This window comes from Cucurbita pepo, chromosome LG10 (assembly GCF_002806865.2).
Source record: "Cucurbita pepo subsp. pepo cultivar mu-cu-16 chromosome LG10, ASM280686v2, whole genome shotgun sequence".
In the NCBI taxonomy this organism is placed as follows: domain Eukaryota; kingdom Viridiplantae; phylum Streptophyta; class Magnoliopsida; order Cucurbitales; family Cucurbitaceae; genus Cucurbita; species Cucurbita pepo.
The window spans coordinates 9,670,408-9,691,061 of NC_036647.1; the positions used below are offsets into that span (position 1 = coordinate 9,670,408).

Genomic DNA, 20,654 nt, shown 5'->3' on the forward strand with positions numbered 1-20,654 from the left:
GTCTGACAGGCCTAGACATTATTTTGTCAAAACGTCATACCCTACAAAAGTAAAAACGACCTAGAAAAAAGCATAAAGGGTTTGGCTTGACATGGGCAACATACCCTAGACGAGCATGACAATAACACACTACGTACAAATGACGATGTTAGCTGAAGAGACCACAGAATCTAGTCTTGATAGTTAATTTTTGACTGAAAGATGCTATTTAAAGTATAATATTTTTTTAATGATTTTATCCACATAATTATCTTTTTTTAATTTATAGGTTTGTAAAATTTATTAGGAGACACGTGTCAATTCATAATTGGTTCCAAATTTAATTATTAGAATATGGATATTAGTTTACGGTAGAATTATATATTCAAATTCGAATTTACTGTTAATTTTAAAATATATATTTATATTTTATTTTACTCTTATGTAATTATATAATTATTTTTTATATTATTTATTCTCCGACTATTCTTAAATATTACTATTTTTTTAGCGGTTTGAAAATTTTAATTAAATATTTAAATTTAAGTAAATAACTCGAATAACTCGAACCATTCAACGAAAAGAATTTATGGGTGAGTTGGGGTCATTATTTAATACAAATTGTTTAGGATGAAAAAATTTACAACATCGTCTTGATGTTTGGACTAAACGTTGTCCGGTTAGAGATTTGGAGGACCATAAACCTAAAGTTCGACTTTCACTAAGTTCGTCTCAAAATTTGGATGAACTTATAAAGTCTAAAAATGTTCGTGTTTAGTTTCTATTTGAAACATGTATAATTACGAGAATGTCCTTTTGTATTTATAATCAATTTTAAATGCATTAGATTATATTTTAAGAATTAATTTTTATTTACTTAATTCCAATTTTTATACTTATATATATATATATATAGAAAGTATTAAAAAGAAAAAGAAAAAGAAAAATATTTAAAGAATATTATTTAATCGAGTGGGTCCCACAATTATCAACGAGAAAATTCGCGATGTTTCTTAATTGAAAAGGTTTCGTGGGCGGCAATCCATAAGGCGATGCGAAGCGAAGTTATTCTGTATTTCCAAACCCGTTGCAGCTGATCAAATTCTCAGATTTTGATCTCTCATTGCCTTCTTTTTCTCCTCTTTAAACTGGTAAGATTCGCAGTTTAATTCTTCATTTCTTGTTGTAGAACCCATTTTTCTGATTTCTGTAATCATCATCTTCCTGTCGATTTAATTTTTTTTTTTTGCAAAATATGGACTGCTTTTTGATATAATCGCGCTTGTTTAATCAAATTGGTGAAACTCTTTGTTTTTCTGTCCAAATTGTTGCTTGTTTGTAGTGTTAGAATGCGAAAGTGCATTTTCTCGTGGATGTTGTTTTGAACTTTCGACCTTCAATGATTGTGTGGGCAATGTGAATTGCCATTGATGAGTTCTTTTGCGTAGGTTGTATGGATTTTTTAAAGATTGAATTTCATCTAGAATTTGAGGATTGAATCCTGTTCTGGAAATGCCAAAATCTGAATAAAATGAGCTGTGGAACGAGGTAGCATCACAACTATCAACCAAATATTTTAGGGGTTCCTTTTTGGATCTGGAATTTCAGGTTTTGAACCAAATGTTTTGTGATATGCATAACCTTCTTGGCCTTCCCGTTTTGTTAATATAAAATCAAAACTAATGACAAATGAGAGGTTGGAGAAAGATATTCTTGGCAATGCAGTGGGTGAAATGCTAAAGATCATTTTCAGTTATGCATTACTTGAGGCATTGCTATGGTAACACAGAAATGCATTGCTAAAAGCTTCATTAGTGCTGTTTGAGCATAAGACTGATTAGCGTTGCCCTTTTAGCAGCACCTTTTGCGAACGATAGACGTTTTATCCCGAATATTTGAGTAATCTCTTGGACTTTTTGCCTCAACTCTTCGGTGTCACATCTTGTGGCTTACTTTAGATGAGGTTCTTATCGTTGCATCGTTTTCTATAGCCATGAATAGAAGGCTCTCAAATTATATATCCATTACTGAACAACACAATTTGAATCTGTCCCCCCGCCTTCTCTTGTGAAATGCTTTTATCATTTTATCGATAATCGTGATAGCCATTTACCTAGGGGTGTACATCCAACCTGACAACCCGACAACCCGGATCAACCCAACCCGAATTATAGGGGTTGGGTTGGGTTTCTTGGACCCAAATAGACTCGGTTTGGTTTCGGGTTCATAGGAAAAACCTCGGGTTGACCAGAACTTATAAAATACATTAAGAAGTTAAACGTGTTCGTGGGTCGGTCAGAGTGATAATCGTAATAGCCATTGACCCCAATCCAGTGACATTCTCTCAGGAAACTGTGAGATATGGAGGGCCTCTTTGCTTCACCCAGTTCCCCCACTTAACCTTCGAGTATAAATTTGTACCAATTGCTTCTTGAAACGATGCTGTGCCAATTTAAGAATAAGGGCTTATTCCAGAAAGTTTGGTACCCTTCAGTTATATTTATATTCTTTATGAAACAATATTTGTTTGATTTGCAATGCATTAACTGTATGTAACTTGTGCTGTTTTATCTTACTGACTTTAGAGCAGCATCCTCTTTGTATTATTGTCCTATTTAACCATATTCTTATTGGATACTATAGGAAATAAGCACACGCTGGAATGCTACCACTCCTAGCTTACCAAGTGGTGACCCAATACAACAGGCTCCAGGGAAAGCCCATCACAGTGGGGCTCCTCGCCACTAATACTCTTATTCATCTAAGGCCCGGTTTTCTTCGTTCTGTCATCCCGTCCATAGATGATGTCTGGTTTAATGCGTATCTCATCCTCAAGGTGACTATTCTGGCTATTTAGTTATTACCCAATCATCTAATTTTAATATCAACTCTCTGTTTAGGATTAGGTAGCCTTGTTGTCGTCATCGTGGTTTTCGCGCTTTATTTTAGGGTTTATAGTTCTTTCTGTTTAGGACCCTTCTTTTTGTTAACACGTTGTTAGCGAAGTCCTAAACAGAATGGCATGTCCCTTTTTCATTCAGCTGTATAACAAATTTTGTAGTTTATAGCGTCAATTTTACAAATAGGTTCTGTCTTTTTTAGTTGGAAAATCGGCTTGCATAGAGAAATGGAAGAAAACGATGGATTCTATTTGAATATGTATGCTTCAACTGCAAGAAATGTTATGATGTTGAACGTTATAAGACACATCCAGATTTGTTTGTCCCCACATAGCTGTGTAATTTACAACCTTACAAGGCGTCCTCGGAACGCGGTTATTATACGGTAGTCTTCAAAGTATAGTAACTCTGAATTTGAGAAAAATGAAAAGCACTCAAGAACTTCGACACTTCGATTGCTTCCCAATATTCTCAGTTTCTTGTTTTTTTACGATTGTATTCCTGCAATCTCTCTCGATAATGAACCGTTGTAGAATTATTCTCTTTTTAGTTATTTATTAATTTGTTTGTATGTCTTTTTGAATGAAATAATGTGATGTTTCATTGTGACACTCTCATAACATTGGTATCCTTTGCATTTGGCAGTACAAAGACTTTAAGCGTTTTTTTCTATCACCATTCTACCATGTGGGTGACTCACACCTTGTCTACAACATGATATCTCTACTATGGAAAGGCATTCAATTGGAATCATCAATGGGCAGTACGAAATTTGCCTCGATGGTTGGCGCGTTACTCGTAATGTCACAGGGAATTACCTTGTTGCTTGTCAAATTACTACTATTCTTCAATTACGAGAGGCCTTACTACCATGAATATTCTGTCGGGTTTTCGGGTGTACTTTTTGCTATGAAAGTTGTTCTTGGTTCTCAGTCTGAAAGCTACACTTACGTTCATGGTGTAAGAGTACCATCAAGTCATGCTGCATGGTTAGAACTAATCCTTATCCAAATAGTTTCACCTGGTGTCTCATTCCTTGGTCATCTTGGTGGCATACTTGCTGGTATTCTCTTTTTACGTTTGAAGGGCATGAATTCGGGGTCGGATCCATTGGCCGTTCTTTTTAGAAGTGTTGGTCGAATATTGAGTCGTCCTCTTGGATTTTTCTGTCGCTTGAATCCATTTCGGCATCATAGGATTTTCGGAGGAGGAACCGTTGGTAGACGACAAACGAGTGTCGATACATGGAGGTGTCGAGCATGTACATTTGACAATTCTTGCTTATTACCCAGGTGCGAAATGTGTGGGACGGATCGGCAGGATAGGGCGATGCCTTCTCGTCGATTATCACATCGTTTTGATTTAACGCCAGAGGAACTGCGTCGGAGGAGGCTTGAAAGATTTGGATGATGATACAATATCACCAGGTATTTGCTCTTATTTGAAGGCACAGCAACTATATATCTTGGTAATGAAAATGATTTGGAGCATGAAGCATATGTTGACTAACGTAGCAATTTGATTGAATACATATGGAATAGTCTTGTACATAGGGAACGAATTAATATACTTCGGGTCGTATTTCTTTCTTTTTGACCTTACTTATAATCGTTGGATATAGATTTAAAAATATTCGTAAAATCTCTCACCTGCTCTCTCCCGGTAACGTATCTTTCTTCGGCCATCTTTTTCAAAAGAAGAGTTATATTTCTTATTCGTTTTAAAGGAGTTGGGAAAGATTTTTGTTTTTCAAATTTGAACATTTCCGCTAGCAAGGGAATCTTATGAATCGGGGACGTAAAATTAGTTAATCAATGTTTATTTGTATAAGTCACTTTACTATAGGTCATCTATGAACTCGTATGCAATATAATTATTATTCCTGAGTTATCTTAATTACAACTAGGTCAAAGTTTGTTTTACTCGTGTATTTATATTCTTTCACCCTAAGTAACAATGATTCTCTAATTAATGATTTATCTATGATTCAACCGTACTCTCTTTGACCAACGAGAAGTCCTATTGTTCAAGTACTCCAATCATTAGCACCTTATGCATCTACTTACCGTACAAAGATTATGTTCTCAAATATCTATTGGGTCAATTCTCTAAAATGATAAACATATTGAATCAACGGTAAAAGTTATGAATAATTTAAATCAATTAAATCAAACAATTTGTAATAATTACAAAGTGGGTTGTATGAATATCGTTATTAAAATAAAATATAGAATCTTATCTATACATTATAAATCCTTTCGATCATTATGTTAACATGATTTTTTTCGTATGTTAATCGTTTATATAATAGATAATATTAAATTGTAAATAAAAGATTCAAAATTATAATTAGAGCAGTGGTCTCTTTTTACTTTTATGTACGTAAGTTATCGTCGTTTATCCATTTGAGATCTAGTACATTTGATTTCTCTCTCCCGATTGTTGTTTGCTACCTATTTTTTCTTTCATTCTAAATAGGGTATTCTTTACGTTTTATGGAGATTGTTCATTTATATCTTTCATCTCTTAGAATTTTCAACTTTCAATTGGGTGGGCATAATTATATAAATAAAACAAAAAAAATATTCACTTTCACAGATGTTGTCCACTGTACATATCGATGTTAGCCTCACGATTTTAAAATGCGTCTACTAAAGAGAAGTTTTCACACATTTTATAAGAATTGATTTGTTTTCTTTTCCAACTGATATGAGATCTCACATGGGATAATAGACAGTATTACTATTATTATTTTGGTGAAATTTAATTTCATATGATTACTGTGAATAAGGGTAAAAATGTCATTGTCTCCAACGGAGTTCCAATAAAATAATGAACAATAATTATAAAAATAAAAACATTTAAAAATAAGTGATTAAAATAAATTAGGGGTAAAATAGAAATTCGTATTACCAACCATCCGTGTTGCTCATCGTGAACCGCCGCCGCTGCGCGTCGATTACAAGTGCATCTCTCTTCCACATCCAAGCGAGGCGGCGGAGATGGCTGGCGGCAGGTCGCCGTCCGTTGTGAATCGTGGTTTCCTTCTTCAACGAATTAAGTCTTGTCGCCATAAATGTCCCACCGTCGACGACATCGTCGAGCATCTCCAGTCCACTTACCGGGACTACCGACATCTCAAGAAGTCACCTTTCACTTTAATCGTCCAACAAACCCTCGACTCGCAGCTCACGAAGAGCCCTAAATCCATTCCTTCTGCTTCCACCAGCAAAATCAAGCGCCAATTGCAAGATTCTGAAGATGAAGGCGCAGATTGCAGTACCATTGGAAAGAAGCGGCATAGGAGAGTCGACGTACGCGAACAGCGGTTGCAGAGTATGGAGAATATGCATCTCAGGAGGATACAACGCAGCAATCAGGATGATTCGTCGTCGTCTTCGTCTTCTTCATCGGATTCTGATAATAGTGGCGATGGAGCGTTGTCGACATCGGAGGATGCCATTTACGGGGAAAAGGTAGAGCCGGAGTTCGATCTGATGAAGTCGATGCTCCGAACATCTTATGCAGAGTCGAAGAAATCGAAGAATGAGCATTTGGAGAAGAGTGTGGAGTTGGAAGTTGCCATAGATAATAAGGTTGCTGAAAAGATTTGTGTGGGGAATGCAAGCAAGGGGGTATTGCAGAAGGAGACACAGGATTCTCCTAATGGGACAGAAGTTGAAACAGGTGGAGCGAAGGAGGAAGGGCCAAGGTTTAAGGATTTGGGAGGGATGAAGAGTGTGCTAGACGAATTGAAGATGGAGGTGATTGTGCCACTCTACCACCCACAGCTGCCATTGTGGTTGGGGGTTCGGCCGATGGCTGGAATTTTGCTACATGGACCCCCTGGTTGTGGGAAGACAAAGTTGGCTCATGCCATTGCGAACGAAACTGGCGTGCCATTCTATAAGATTTCCGCCACGGAGGTCGTGTCGGGTGTATCAGGTAGATAGATGTTTATCTTGCAAAAATAGTTGAAATTGTGTGCTTGAGTGGTAAAACCATATGGTTATATAGATGTGGAGATATGAATTTTGGTTATGAGATAGTATAAACATGCTTGCAATATGTCATGTGATGGTTTACTTACTGTTAAGAGTTAAGCTTTTCATTCTAGAGAACTAATTTTAGGATACATTATCAATATAATTGTTGTTGGTGGATTGTTAGTATTAAACTCTATAGGTCTAAATGAAATTGGTATCCTATGTTGTTTAATCTTGATTTCTTCACAGTTCCAACACTACATATGTTTTCTTAATGATACTTAAATCGTTAAACTTACAAATTTGGATTGGTGGTACTTATTTGTAATATATGCGTACATTAACGGATCTACCGAGTTGATGAAAAGTTCTCTCTTAAACTTCAATTGTAGCAATTTTGGACACTTTTACTACGATTACAAGTTTCACTTTTCTATGATGCTTGATTTTTTTTTCTTACAAGTTTCTTTCTTTTTGTTCTGGTTTCAATGCTGAATAAGTTATTTTTTGTGTTCTACTATTTCAAGTAATTAATTATTTTGGGACTTTTAGGTGCGTCGGAAGAAAATATTAGAGAGCTTTTTGCCAAAGCGTATAGGACAGCACCCTCAATTGTTTTTATTGATGAGATTGATGCAATTGCATCAAAGAGAGAAAATCTACAGAGAGAAATGGAGAGACGGATTGTAACACAACTAATGACTTGCATGGATGGATTCCACAAACTTGTAGATTCTACTGATGCAAGTTCAAAGAAAGATAGTTCCAATGTTAGACCAGGCTATGTTCTTGTAATTGGTGCTACCAATAGACCTGATGCTGTTGATCCTGCATTAAGGAGGCCTGGTCGTTTTGATCGTGAGATCGTATTAGGGGTTCCAGATGAAAATGCAAGGACTGAAATTCTCTCTGTCCTTACCAGCAACTTGAGACTCGAAGGTTCATTTGATCTTCTAAAAATAGCTAGGGCGACTCCTGGGTTTGTTGGAGCTGATTTGACAGCATTAGCTAATAAGGCTGGTAATCTTGCCATGAAGAGGATAATTGATCAAAGAAAATGTGAATTATCTTCTGATGTTGTTGATAAGGAACATATGGAAGATTGGTGGAAGCAGCCTTGGTTGCCTGAAGAGATGGACAAATTGGCTATAACCATGACTGACTTTGAGGTGATCAAACATATATGTATTTTTAATGATTCTTATTTCATGGAACTCACTGATTTTTTTTCAAATGAATGATATTGACTAGATTTGTCATTTTCTCTTCTATGTTGTTACGTTCTACAGGAAGCAATTCAAATGGTACAACCTTCACTGAGAAGAGAAGGGTTTTCTGCAATTCCTAGTGTAAAGTGGGAAGATGTTGGAGGCTTAGAACAACTAAGAGCAGAGTTCGATCGCTATGTAGTTCGGCGTGTAAAGTATCCAGAGGATTATGAGGTATTTACTTTTGGTTTCTCTTTTGATATTTAATAAATCATTATTTTTGTTTCATCTTTCCCTATAGCTCGTAACTGCATATTCTCGTAAAGTTGAATTAGAGAACAGTTTCTATTGTAATGCATTGGTTTCGGTTTTTCAAGCTTCATGCTCAATAGTTTTGTAAGTTCCAGTTCACAAATGAAATATTATTTAGGGTCTGTTTGGCATGCAATCCAAATTCTTTTTATGTTTTCAGTGAATATTTGTTTGGCACACTTATTCTTTTTATGCGTTCATTGTATCCAAAGTTTGAATTTAAACTTTTGAAATGCAGAATATAAAACTTTGATATGGCATTTAACTCATTTCATTTTTTATTCAATATATATATATATATTGTATGTATGTATATAACATACTATAAATTCTATGATATTTGTGATATACCGACCTAATAAAGGGGAAAATTCGTAGGTTCGATTCCTGCTGGAAGACGACCTAATATTTAGTTGGTAACTAGAACTATTTTTATGGGTTATAACTATATATTATGAAACACATTCTGGATGATTGTTTAAATTGGAATCCAAATTCCAAATCTACTGCCAAAAATATATATAAAAACACTGGAAGCATGAAACACAACTTTGTTATTCATTGGATCCCTTGTTTTAAAATTTCTATTTTCAGACTACTATCCATGTGCATCCTGAATTTTTGTCATTAAGTATATGGACTTTTTTATGCTTCTTTTCTACATGGTTGAGAATTTCCAGTGGTTTGTTCTTATGGCATTTTGTCGTTTTTTTCTTAACCTGTTCTTGGTTCTAGGGCTTTGGTGTGGATCTAGAGACGGGATTTTTGCTATATGGTCCTCCGGGATGCGGTAAAACACTAATTGCTAAGGCCGTTGCAAATGAGGCTGGAGCCAATTTCATTCACATTAAGGTTCGGTATTTAAGTGATTCAAATGAGGCTGGAGCCGATTTCATTCACACTAGGTTCAGTATTTTTGTAATAACCCTTTATTTGTTGCACAGGGGCCCGAGTTACTAAATAAATATGTTGGAGAAAGTGAACTTGCAGTTCGGACACTATTTAGTCGGGCAAGGACGTGCGCACCATGCATTCTATTCTTCGATGAAGTATGACGCGTTCATTACTATTCGCTAGTTATGTTGTTGATAATCATTTTTGTATTTAACTTTAGGGATTGCCTATGGAATATATGTCTATTATCTACGGTAGCAATTACATAAGTATATATTTATCCATGAAGTCGAACACAACATAACTTTTTAAGATGGTTTTATATTTAGAACTTTTAAGTTGCATATACTAGCATCTTGTATCTCTATTTCAGACATCATTTTCAACTATTCTTTTCTCTTCAATGAAAGAAAACAAAGAGATTTTATAACATGCAAAGAACATTAATAAACAAAAAATCATAGTTACTATGAAATTTACATAAGCTACCCCAAAAAAGAGATGCTCTAAAATGGATGATGATCCAAATCTTCCCCTTTCTCTAGAATGGTTATGAATGAGTGGCTGATTAATAGAAGAATTGTTTTTTTTTTCTCTCTTATCCTTCTTTTATTATTATGTTTCCAATTGTTTGTAGGTGGATGCCTTAACAACAAAACGTGGGAAAGAAGGGGGATGGGTTGTGGAGCGATTATTGAACCAGGTTCGATGAAGCGCCTTGCAATGCATTCTATGATTTTCTTGTGCTTAGGGTCTTTCTTCTTCTTGTTTTTACTTTCTATCCTTATTTAGATTTCATTAGTTCAGTGTGGTTGAATGGATCCACTTCATTTTTGTAGTTACTCATAGAGTTGGATGGAGCAGAACAACGACGAGGTGTCTTTGTTATTGGTGCTACAAATAGGTAGATCATTTAAATTCATATGCTTTGGTGAGCGTCACTATAATCTTAATACTCATAAAAATACGTTCATCTTGGTAGACCGGAGGTCATGGATCCTGCTGTTCTGCGGCCAGGTAGATTCGGAAAACTTCTTTATGTTCCTCTCCCTGGTCCAACTGAACGAGGGCTAGTCTTAAAAGCTCTTGGAAGGAAGAAGCCTATTGATATTGGCGTAGATCTACTTGCGATTGGACAAATGCAGGCTTGTGATAATTTTAGTGGGGCTGATCTTGCTGCACTGGTTAGTTTTTATTTTCTTTTAAATTTTTATAAATCTTTTGGTAAGAACCACGACTCTCCACAATGGTATGATATTGTCCACTTTGAGCATAAGCTGTCGTGACTTTGTTTTGAGCTTCCCCAAAAAGCCTCATTCCAATAGAGATGTATTCCTTACTTATAAACCCATGATCATTTCCTAAAGTAGCCAATGTGGGACTCCCTCCCAACAATCCTCAATAATCCTCCCCTTGAACAAAGTACACTATAGAGCCTCTCGTGAGGCCTATGGAGCCCTCAAACAGCCTCCAGTTAATCGAGGCTCGACTCCTTTTTTGGAGTCATCGAACAAAGTACACCCTTTGTTCGATACTGAGTCACTTTCGACTACACCTTTGAATCTCACAACTTCTTTGTTCGACATTTGAGAATTTTATTGACATGGCTAAGTTAAAGGACATGGCTCTGATACAATGTTAGGAATCATGACTCTTCACAATGGTATGATATTGTTCACTTTGAGCATAAGCTCTCATGGCCTTCCTTTGGGCTTCCTCAAAAGGTCACATTCCAATAGAGATTTATTCCTTATAAACTCATGACCATTCCCTAAAATTAGCCAATGTGAGCCTCCCTCCCAACCCTCCTCAAAAAGATCCTCAACATCTTTTTGAGCCTTTTGAGCAGGCAATATTTATATTTTAGGATTAGTCACTGTTTCTTCTTTCCTCATTTTACCTTTAGGATTAGTCACTGTTTCTTCTTTCCTCATTTTACCTGGGAAAAGGGTGAAGGGTGTTTAAGGTCAAGCTCGTGATTTTTATCATGACAGATGAATGAAGCTGCAATGGCTGCTTTGGAAGAAAAATTGACATCAGTCAGCAGTAAATTGGAATCAGCATCATGTACAATCAAGATGACCGATTTTGAGCGTGCGCTGACTAAGATTTCGCCCTCCGTGTCAGAAAAGGTTTTATCTACCTTATCCTATTCAAAACGAAATATTGTGATGCATTATTTTCTAACCATCCTTTTTCTCTCATTCTTTGGTAACAGCAAAAACATTTTTACGAGCTTTTGTCGAAGAGCTTAAAAGCTGCTTAATGGATGCAAGACAGTTAATTCAACAATATTTGATATTTGGTACAGTTGCTGGCAAATTTCAATTCCTAAAGAGCTGTGAGTTTTGAAGTTTAAAAGGCACCCAAAAGAGTTACCCCGTAAGTGTGAGGAGCCTTCTTTTGTGAATGGCATTCCGAAAGTTTTGTTTAATATCAATTCTTTGAGCTAAATTTACTATTCGTCATTAAGGTTTTAGAGATTATTTATTTAGGTCCTAACATGACTAGAAGTACATTTTTTCTTATGAGAGTTTGAAAATAGTTGGAAATGATCCATGAAAGTGTATTTTTGTTACTTACATTCACATAAAGCTGAGTGAGGAAGCTAAAATTTGTGTGATATAGTAATTCGTGTAATGGCCCAAGCTCACTGCTAGCAAATATTGTCCTCTTTAGACTTTCTCTTTCGAATTTTCCATCAAGGTTTTTAAAACGCGTCTGCTAAGGAGAGGTTTTCACACCTAATGTTTCGTTCTCCTCTCAAGCCGATGCGAGATCTTACAGCTTATGTGGCTTTATCTATATATTTGATAATGAAGTATACACAGGACTGTCAAAGTATACACAGAGCCTTGGTCTTCCCCTCGGGCATAATCCGACTAGTCGAGTTTTTTGAGATCTCATTGAGGAGGAGTGAAAAAAGGTTGGCTTCTTGGAAAAGGAGTTTCTTCTCAAAAGGTTGTAGACTAACTCTCATCCAACTTATTTATTTTACTTTACTTTACTTCCTCTTGCTCTTTAAAATTCCTGTGTCTGTGAGTAATGTTTCCTAGAAGTTTATATGGAAGACTTTCTGTGGGAGGGGCTGGAGGTAGGGGTGGGCCTCATTTGGTTAGATGGGTGGAGGGTTCAAAATCTGTGGATTCTGGGTGGTGCTTAGATACAGGAAAATTGAGTGCTCATAATAAGACCGAGCTAAATGGCGTTTGGCGTTGACATTTTTTTTAGGAACTTGATTGTAACCGTCTAAGTTCACCGCTAGCAGATATTGTCCATTTTGACATGTTACGTATTGCCGTTAGGCTAACGGTTTTAAAAATGCTATTATCTTGTTACTAGGAATAGAAAGTATTGGAAGTCAAATAGGGTCGGAAGTTGGACTATTCCCTTACCTAAAGACAGGCAAGCAAGCAAGCCCTAAACTAAGTAAAAGGAAGGAAAGGGCTTCGTCAGATTTGTTCTCCAGCCTCACTTGTGGCTTTGGAAAGACAAGAGTAAAGTACTAACTTATTAATGCGATAGGTAGACAATCTGACTTTACCGTTATCTTGATATCACTAGCCCACAATAGTCTAGTGTCTAGATATGACTACTAATTGTTAGACAGTATAATTAAGTTATGTTAGCTCAATGAATAGATTCTAAACTCGATTTTTTGAAGGAATAGAATATCATAGGTGAACCTGAATTTTAGGTGGGTTGAACCTAAGAACAATTGGTTAGAATGAACTTAGGAGAACACCAAGCTGATCCTCAAACTGCAAGTGTACTTGTTGTTGAAATGCCTACGAGCTAGATTGGATAAAATTGTTTGAAGCATGAGCAATACGTCATGTCGCTCGATTTACGTATTATTATTTATGTTATAGTATCTAAATGAACTATATGAAACACGTACTTTCTTTTATGTTTGATTATGACTACTACGTTGATATGACCATGTTTATGTCTTCCAAGATACCATGATGTACCATGTATGATAAGTATAAATGAAATATGTGTGTATGTGTTGCAATCAGATATGATAAATATGGAAGTATTATGTGCATCATCTTATCGAACCATGATTCTTAATATTAGATCTCATGCACGTTGTATGTCATGTAATCATAGATTATTCTCCTAACATGTGATGTGCTGAATAGGAGAGAGAAAATGTAAAGAGGAATATTAGCCCGACGTTTATACTCAAGTATCTACAATAATAGAGAATACAGATATTTAGTATATATAACTATTTACTATATATACGTGTGATAAATAAGCACTAGTTTCCATAACCTAACAGCTGACACGTATAGCACGATATTATTCACGTACGCCACTATTTACAAGTCATTGCCACGTCACTTTTTTGTATTTTAAATAAATTTAAAATTTTAGGATATAAATGATTTTTATTTTTTAAAATTTATAAGTTTGAGGGCACAATAGGAATGTCATAATCTGAAAGCACTTTTAATTGGTCCCATGAGGTGTAATTATTTTAATTCTAAGTCATTGGACGGTCCAATTTGGATGACATTTTCCTCGTTTTTTTCTCCCATAATTTGTCACATATATAAACNTTCATTTTTTGGTTAGATATTAATTTTTTTTTAATTTTAATATGGTTTGGATTTTGTATTCTTATTTATCTATTATATCTAAATCAATTAAACTAGGTTTAGATTAACAATACATTTCAATCTGTATTTAGCAATTTGACTCGTAATCTTTTAAGAGTCAGAGTAATAATGTTCATATTTGATGAAATTGACATAGATTTTTAGCAGAGAAACACTCCGAAGTAGTTTCTCGAACCATTTTCTAACTTTTTTCGTTTTTCGAATGAGACCCATTGGGATGCTCCGTTGAAGATTTTGTCTAAAATAAGAAAGAATTGTGTTTGGTGCTACTCAAAAATACTATCAAAATTGCATATAAATAAATAGTAGACACTATGTACGCCACGTTATAGAAACTTACTCATCTGCTCGGAAAAATTTCCACACACTTATTATAAGTAATGTTTAGTTCTCTTCCCCATCCGATGTGGAATCTCACAATCCACCTCCCTTAGAGGCCCAACGTCCTCGCTAGCACTTCTGCTAAGGAAAGGCTTCCACACCTTATAAGTAATGTTCAGTTCTCCTCTCCAACCGATGTGGGATCTCACAATCTACCCCTTGGGGCCCAACGCCTTTATTGGCACACCGCCCAGTGTCGGGCTCTAATATCATTTGTAACAGCCCAAGTCCACCGTTAGCATATATTGTTTGTTTTAGCACCTTACGTATCCCTGTCACCCTTGTTTTAAAACACGTATGCTAAGGGAGAGGTTTCCACACGCTTATTATAAGGAATGTTTCGTTCTCCTCTCCAACCGATGTGGGATCTCACAATCTACCCCCTTAGAGCCCAACGCCTTTATTGACACACCGCTCAGTGTCGGGCTCTAATACCATTTGTAACAGCCCAAGTCCACCGTTAGCAGATAATGTCTGTTTTAGCACGTTACGTATCACCGCCACCCTTATTTTAAAACGTATCTGCTAGGGGGAGGTTTCCACACACTTATAATAAGAAATGTTTTGTTCTCCTCTCTAACCGATATGAGATCTCACAATCTACCCACTTGGGGCCCAACGCCTTTATTGTCACACCGCCCAGTGTCGGGCTCTAATATCATTTGTAACAGCCCAAGTCCACTATTAGTAAATATTGTATGTTTTAGCACGTTACGTATCGCCGTTACCCTTGTTTTAAAACGCGTCTACTAGAGAGAGGTTTCCACACATTTATAATAAGGAATGTTTCGTTCTCCTCTCCAACCGAGGTGGGATCTCACAATCGATCTTTTAACGAATAATAATAATAATAATTTGATTATTTAATTGAGTAATATTCCTGCAGAAAGACCAATGAGAATCAATACCAAAATAGAAAAAGCCAAAGGCGTAAAGGACTAATAATGCATCTAAAAAGGTGTTCGTTGGCTTCCAACTCTTATCTCTTTCTCACAATTTAAATGGTTTTGGTAAGAGATAAGATGGCATTGTTTGTTTTGCTTGTAAATGTCGACATTTTTTTATGCTTTTGCTACCTACTTCTCAAGTTCAAACACTCCTTTCAAATGCATATTCTATTCTCAATTTGGCTTCTTCTATGCTTCTTTGATTCAAATCTTCTTCTTACCCGGTCGTTTCGGTTTTGGTTTCTGCCTCTTCGATTCTTCAAAAGACAACTTAAGCCCATTTGTTCGGATTCATTCGGTTTTAAATTGTTTATGTTATGTTATTCAACGTTTAGTTTTGTTTGCCTCGTTAACTTAATGCTGGAGTGACATGACGTCCTAGGTTTAGGGTTGAGAGTACTAAGTAAGCTGTAACAACTCAAACCCAGTACTAGTAGATATTGTCCGCTTTTGGCCCTATTACATATCGTCGTCAATCTCATGGTTTTGAAACGCGTCTACTAGGGAGAAGTTTCTACACCCTTATAAGAACGTTTTGTTTCCCTCTTCAACCAACGTGAGATCTTACAATTAGCTAAGCGTCTTCACTGGCACATTGCCTAGTGTCTGACTCTGATACCATTTGTAACAGTCCATTAGCTAAGCGTCTTCACCATTTGTAACAGTCCATTAGCTAAGCGTCTTCACTGGCACATTGCCTAGTGTCTACTCTGATACCATTTGTAACAGTCCAAGCCCACCGCTAGCAGAAACATGTTAACCCTAAATGCATCAAATATATATCAATCTAATTAAACATATATATTCTCGATTAAGAAGGTAGAAGTTACTTTCGGGAGTTTCTCTTGATTTTATTAGCTTAGTTATTTCCTCTCCATCAATTTTCCGTTCTCTAGATAAAATTATGTGTAGTACATCAAGTAAACTAGAACACCAATCTTACGGACGACTCTCTTCTGGTCTAATCTCTATGCTAAAACTTAGACCCTGCATGGTCGGTTTTGCATGGTAAAAAAATAAGGCAACAACTCGAACTTATTATAGGGTTAAAATTACGAACATTTTCTAAAAATTTAAAGTCGAGATTGCAAAAGTTATCTGAAAAGCAACTGGCCATTGCTAGTTTCTTCAATTCAGTTTGTATATTCAANTTTTTTTTTTTTTTTTTTTTTTTTTTTTTTTTTTTTTGTGTAGATTTTTGCATAATAATGTTCATTGTAAGTTTGAAAGAAGACAGTGAACCCTCCAATGAGTGTTTATGTACTGGTAATCATGAAAATGGTGGTTCTCTTCATGGCTAACTTATGTTGGTTGGGAATTGGGCATTTCGGATGTTTTCGGCTGTCGGGATCGGAGGATCGTCGAGATAACCTGATGGGTCGTTAGGGAACGGTTTGTTGAAGCCATTGGCTGTGAAGAAGCATTTGTTAGTTTCTTGTTGTTGGTCAAACATGATCTTTAGTCGTTTCCCTTGTTCTTCAATTTGCAACTGTAGCTTCCTCTGTATCTACAACGACAATATTAAAAATTTAGACTTCTATTAGATATAAAATTTAAGAACTATTACACTATTAAAGTAGTTTAGATACCGATTAAACATTTTGATATTCAATAATTTATTTGACATAAACTCGATAGAACACGAGCATACTACCTCTAGTTGATCACGAATATGCAAGTTCAAGAACTATTACACACTAATAGAGTTTAGATACCGACTAAACACTTTATTATTCAAAAGTTGATTTGACACAAACTCGATAGAACACGAGTATACTACATCTAGTTGATCATGAAGACGCGAGTTCATGAACTATTATGCACTATTAAAGTTTAGATACCAATTAAAATTTTATCATTCTATAGTTTATTCGACACAAACTCAATAGAACACGAGTATATTACCTCTAGTTGATCATGAAGACGCCTCTGAACATCGAGCTGCAGTTGTAAAGCGTCTTTAATTTGCATGGCACTGTTATACATCATCATTCAATTGTATTACCACGAATGAGTTAGAAATAACTTTTCAAAATCTTAGATAACTATTGGTTATCATCTTTCTTAATCAAACACTTTAATGGTTATCAACACAGAGTTGAATCATTCATATTCTTGAATATAGGTAGAAAAAGTGACTAGAAGCTCACGTTTTGACATCCAGTTCAGCAACTTCATTCATGTCGTTCCTTCTATCAGATTTCCCTGCATTCGAAAATAACAATACAAAATTGGAGGTTGCAGGAAAGAATCCATTGTTGATAAGTAAAGATTCAAAGCTTTCAAGCAAACAGAACAGAGGATTGAATTGAAATAAATGGTTGTTCAGTATGGAAATCTCTTACTATCTGCAGATTCTGGCATGTATTTTGCTATCCGATATTTCTACAAAGGAGGAAGAACACAAAAATCAGTACTTATGGGTCAGAAAGGAAATTCAAATCATACAAAATTGAGTTATGTTATGGATTTCTTTCTTCTTTTGATGAACCTGCAAATGGCTCTTCACATGGAATATGGTCAATCCCTCTGAATCCATCAGCTTCAAAATTGCTTTAGGCGTCGCCTCTGTAACACAAACAACAATGAGCCTTGAAAAATTCAAGAAAACTCCACAAATCGGCTTTAATGTTCTTACTCTCAGCACCACCAAGACGATTAACGCAGTCAACAAACTTCTCATGGAGATCTTGCGTCCATCGGATTCTCGTTTTGGTAGGGAATCCATTGCCATTGAAGGAAGAAGAAGAGCTTCCAGAGCCAACGGAAGAACTCAAGCAAGAGAATCTAGGAGAGTTCTTCTCTTGTGAAGAACAAAAGGTTGGCTGTGCAATTGAATAACTGGTTGAATCATAGCACCCCTGAATCAGAATCAAACACCGCAAAAACATCCATAAAAGTTGGAAAGGAGAAAGAAAATAGATTAATCAGATGGAGAGTGGAAATTACGTACTCCTTGATCTTTGAAAGGAACGGAAAAATGCTTTCCGATTGAAGGCGGACGAGCATCAAACACCTTGTAGTCAGTGAAAATAGTCTTCGGGAAGCCATTGAAGCTTCTCTTACAGAGTTGAGATCTCACAACCGATTGCAAGGTGTTACTAAATTCAGAATCTGCGCCGCTGTGCTCCGCCGAATCGGAAGCCCTATCGAAAGACGAAGAACCAGTACGAAACTCAATAGGAGGAATCCCCATACATTGCTCCGTCGCGAAGAAAGCCGAAGCAGGAGATTCGAACAGGTTGATGATGGTGGAGCTCGAATTAGACAGACCTAGATTTTGCTGTTCCGACGACTCAACCTCATCCATGGCGGATAGATGAACACAAGCTCCCATCCTCCAGGGCTGCTGTGCCCTAGTATTCTGAGAGTAACAATCAAACATCACCCCATGATTTTGATGAATTTCTTGCTTCGAATCGATTCCGTAATCGTTCATTTACAGATTTTCCAAGGAAACAACCTCCAAATCTCCGATTTCGGTCAATTTTTTGGGCTTGAAAACAGATTATCGAACCTTTTCCAAACAGATTGACAGAGTAGAAAAAGAGATACAGAGAAGGAGCATAAATAACATCAACGCATGGCATACAATTCCATTGCGATTATTCTTGGAAGACTTGATGCGTAAGATATGATGAATTACCGCGAATTGGAAGAGAGATTATTCGAGAGAAAAACGGGATGGAATGAAGAATCGGCTCAAATAAATAAATCTAGAACGGAGCAAGAACACAAAAGGGAAGAACAATTTGAAATGAATCTTCGTTTTTAACTACGAATCCCAATTTTCGTGTTTGCTCANTTTTTTTTTTTTTTTTTTTTTTTTTTTTTTTAAATTGTTATTATTATTATTATTATTATTATGAACGAACTTTAAAATTATTATTTTTTATCCACAATTTTAAATTGTAGAACACATTGGAATGATCATTAATTAATTTAATTAAGAATTTAATTTTTTTTTAATTTTTATTAACGTTGTTATTATTATTATTATTAATAAGTTGATGATGGTAATTAAAAAAAATTTAAAAGTTTTTATTTTCACTTTGAAATAAATTATTAGTTCCTAAAAAGTTTTAAAAATGACATTTTTAGTCCTTAGAAAATAGCTTTTATATGTGAAAGGAGAAGAATTTATTCCTTAAAAGGGCGTGGAAACGTCTGTCCTGACAACATGCATATTTTAAAATCGTTAAACTGACGATGATACATAACGGGTAAAAACGAACCATATTTATTATTAGTGGGCTTGGGCTGTTATAAATGGTATTAGAGCCTGACATCGAGCTGGAGTGGATTAACAAACGCGTTTTTAAACCACGAGGCTAACGACGATATGTAATGGGTCAAAACAGACACTATCTACTAGCGGTGGATTTGGGCTGTTACAAATAGTATTAGAGTTAGACACTGTTCATTTATAGATTTCGTTGGAGAGGAGAGCAAAGCATTTATTATAAGAAGACACCGAGCAGTGTACCAGCGAGGACGTTGGGTGTCACAATCGCGGTTTCTAGGCAGTGAAATTGGCGATTGTGCAACACTCACTCTCAGCACTGAGTGGGTCAAGCCTACTTTAAGTCACGTTGCCTATGGTCGGGCAATGTGAATACAAACCTCGGGTGTAATACTCGAAGANAAAAAAAGGTAAGTTTGCCCCTCCAACCACTAAAGGGGTCCAAATGAAACCTGTACAGTGTCCAGCAAAAGAGAAATAGTGAGAGAGAGGGATTAGAGTGAACCTAGAGAGAGGAGAAAGAATGAACGGCCGTAAAACTCACCGAAAACTATCGAGTCTATTCGGGTCAAGATCATGATGCAAGGAGCCTTTCTTGGGAGGGAAAAGAGAATGTGGGTGGCTGGAGTCCCATTTTCCATCAAGAAATCGGAAAAACCCACGAGGTAAGATCTTGAACGTTTACTCAGATCTACGATTTTCCTTTGTGAATCAAGATCGCCGAAATGAGTTTTGAAACCTCGGGTCTCGATTTCAAGAGAAGATTTTAGAAAACGGGGGAGAGAGGTTTTGAAAAAGAGTTTTGAAAGCAAGAGGAAGAGAGACAGTGTTATGTAGCATGCAAGCAAAACGACGACAACAACGGCTTAAACAGTATATAATTTTTTCAGGTAGGGAGAATTTAACAACTAGTTGCATCCCCTATAGTACATTTTGAGGCATTTCATGTCTACCAAGCGTAGCCATGAGTTCGCCGAAACGTCATACTCTTAAAGAAAACAAGAAAGAAATAATACAACATGAAAGCGGTAAAAGAGAGCAATAAAGTAGTCCAAGGTAGGGTTTCAGCGTGTCACGGGCATGCGGCCATGGGCGACACGTCTTGGACAAGCAAGACCGGGATATCTGTCATGCGGCCATCCACAACACGCCTTAGACATGCATAAGTAGATT

The 20,654-nt window shown here is 36.2% G+C and overlaps 3 protein-coding genes across 3 annotated transcripts; 2 read left to right on the forward strand and 1 right to left on the reverse strand.

Moving 5' to 3' along the window:
* The first annotated feature begins 1,018 nt into the window (after window positions 1–1,018).
* On the forward strand, window positions 1,019–4,511 carry LOC111803265 (rhomboid-like protein 14, mitochondrial). Its single transcript, XM_023687595.1, has 3 exons — window positions 1,019–1,130; window positions 2,623–2,815; window positions 3,525–4,511. Exons 2-3 carry the CDS (start codon window positions 2,642–2,644, stop codon window positions 4,287–4,289), a joined length of 939 nt encoding a protein of 312 aa, XP_023543363.1. The 5' UTR covers window positions 1,019–1,130; window positions 2,623–2,641; the 3' UTR covers window positions 4,290–4,511.
* A 1,265-nt stretch (window positions 4,512–5,776) lies between these two features.
* On the forward strand, window positions 5,777–11,832 carry LOC111804209 (cell division control protein 48 homolog C-like). The gene is made up of 10 exons (XM_023688935.1): window positions 5,777–6,824; window positions 7,418–8,034; window positions 8,155–8,307; window positions 9,121–9,237; window positions 9,330–9,434; window positions 9,917–9,982; window positions 10,119–10,183; window positions 10,262–10,463; window positions 11,274–11,411; window positions 11,498–11,832. Exons 1-10 carry the CDS (start codon window positions 5,882–5,884, stop codon window positions 11,543–11,545), a joined length of 2,454 nt encoding a protein of 817 aa, XP_023544703.1. The 5' UTR covers window positions 5,777–5,881; the 3' UTR covers window positions 11,546–11,832.
* A 4,593-nt stretch (window positions 11,833–16,425) lies between these two features.
* On the reverse strand, window positions 16,426–19,007 carry LOC111804176 (myb family transcription factor PHL5). Its single transcript, XM_023688893.1, has 7 exons — window positions 18,192–19,007; window positions 17,877–18,099; window positions 17,730–17,806; window positions 17,584–17,623; window positions 17,389–17,443; window positions 17,144–17,213; window positions 16,426–16,745 (listed from the first exon to the last, which is right to left on the reverse strand). Exons 1-7 carry the CDS (start codon window positions 18,675–18,677, stop codon window positions 16,536–16,538), a joined length of 1,161 nt encoding a protein of 386 aa, XP_023544661.1. The 5' UTR covers window positions 18,678–19,007; the 3' UTR covers window positions 16,426–16,535.
* Between the last annotated feature and the right edge of the window lie 1,647 nt (window positions 19,008–20,654).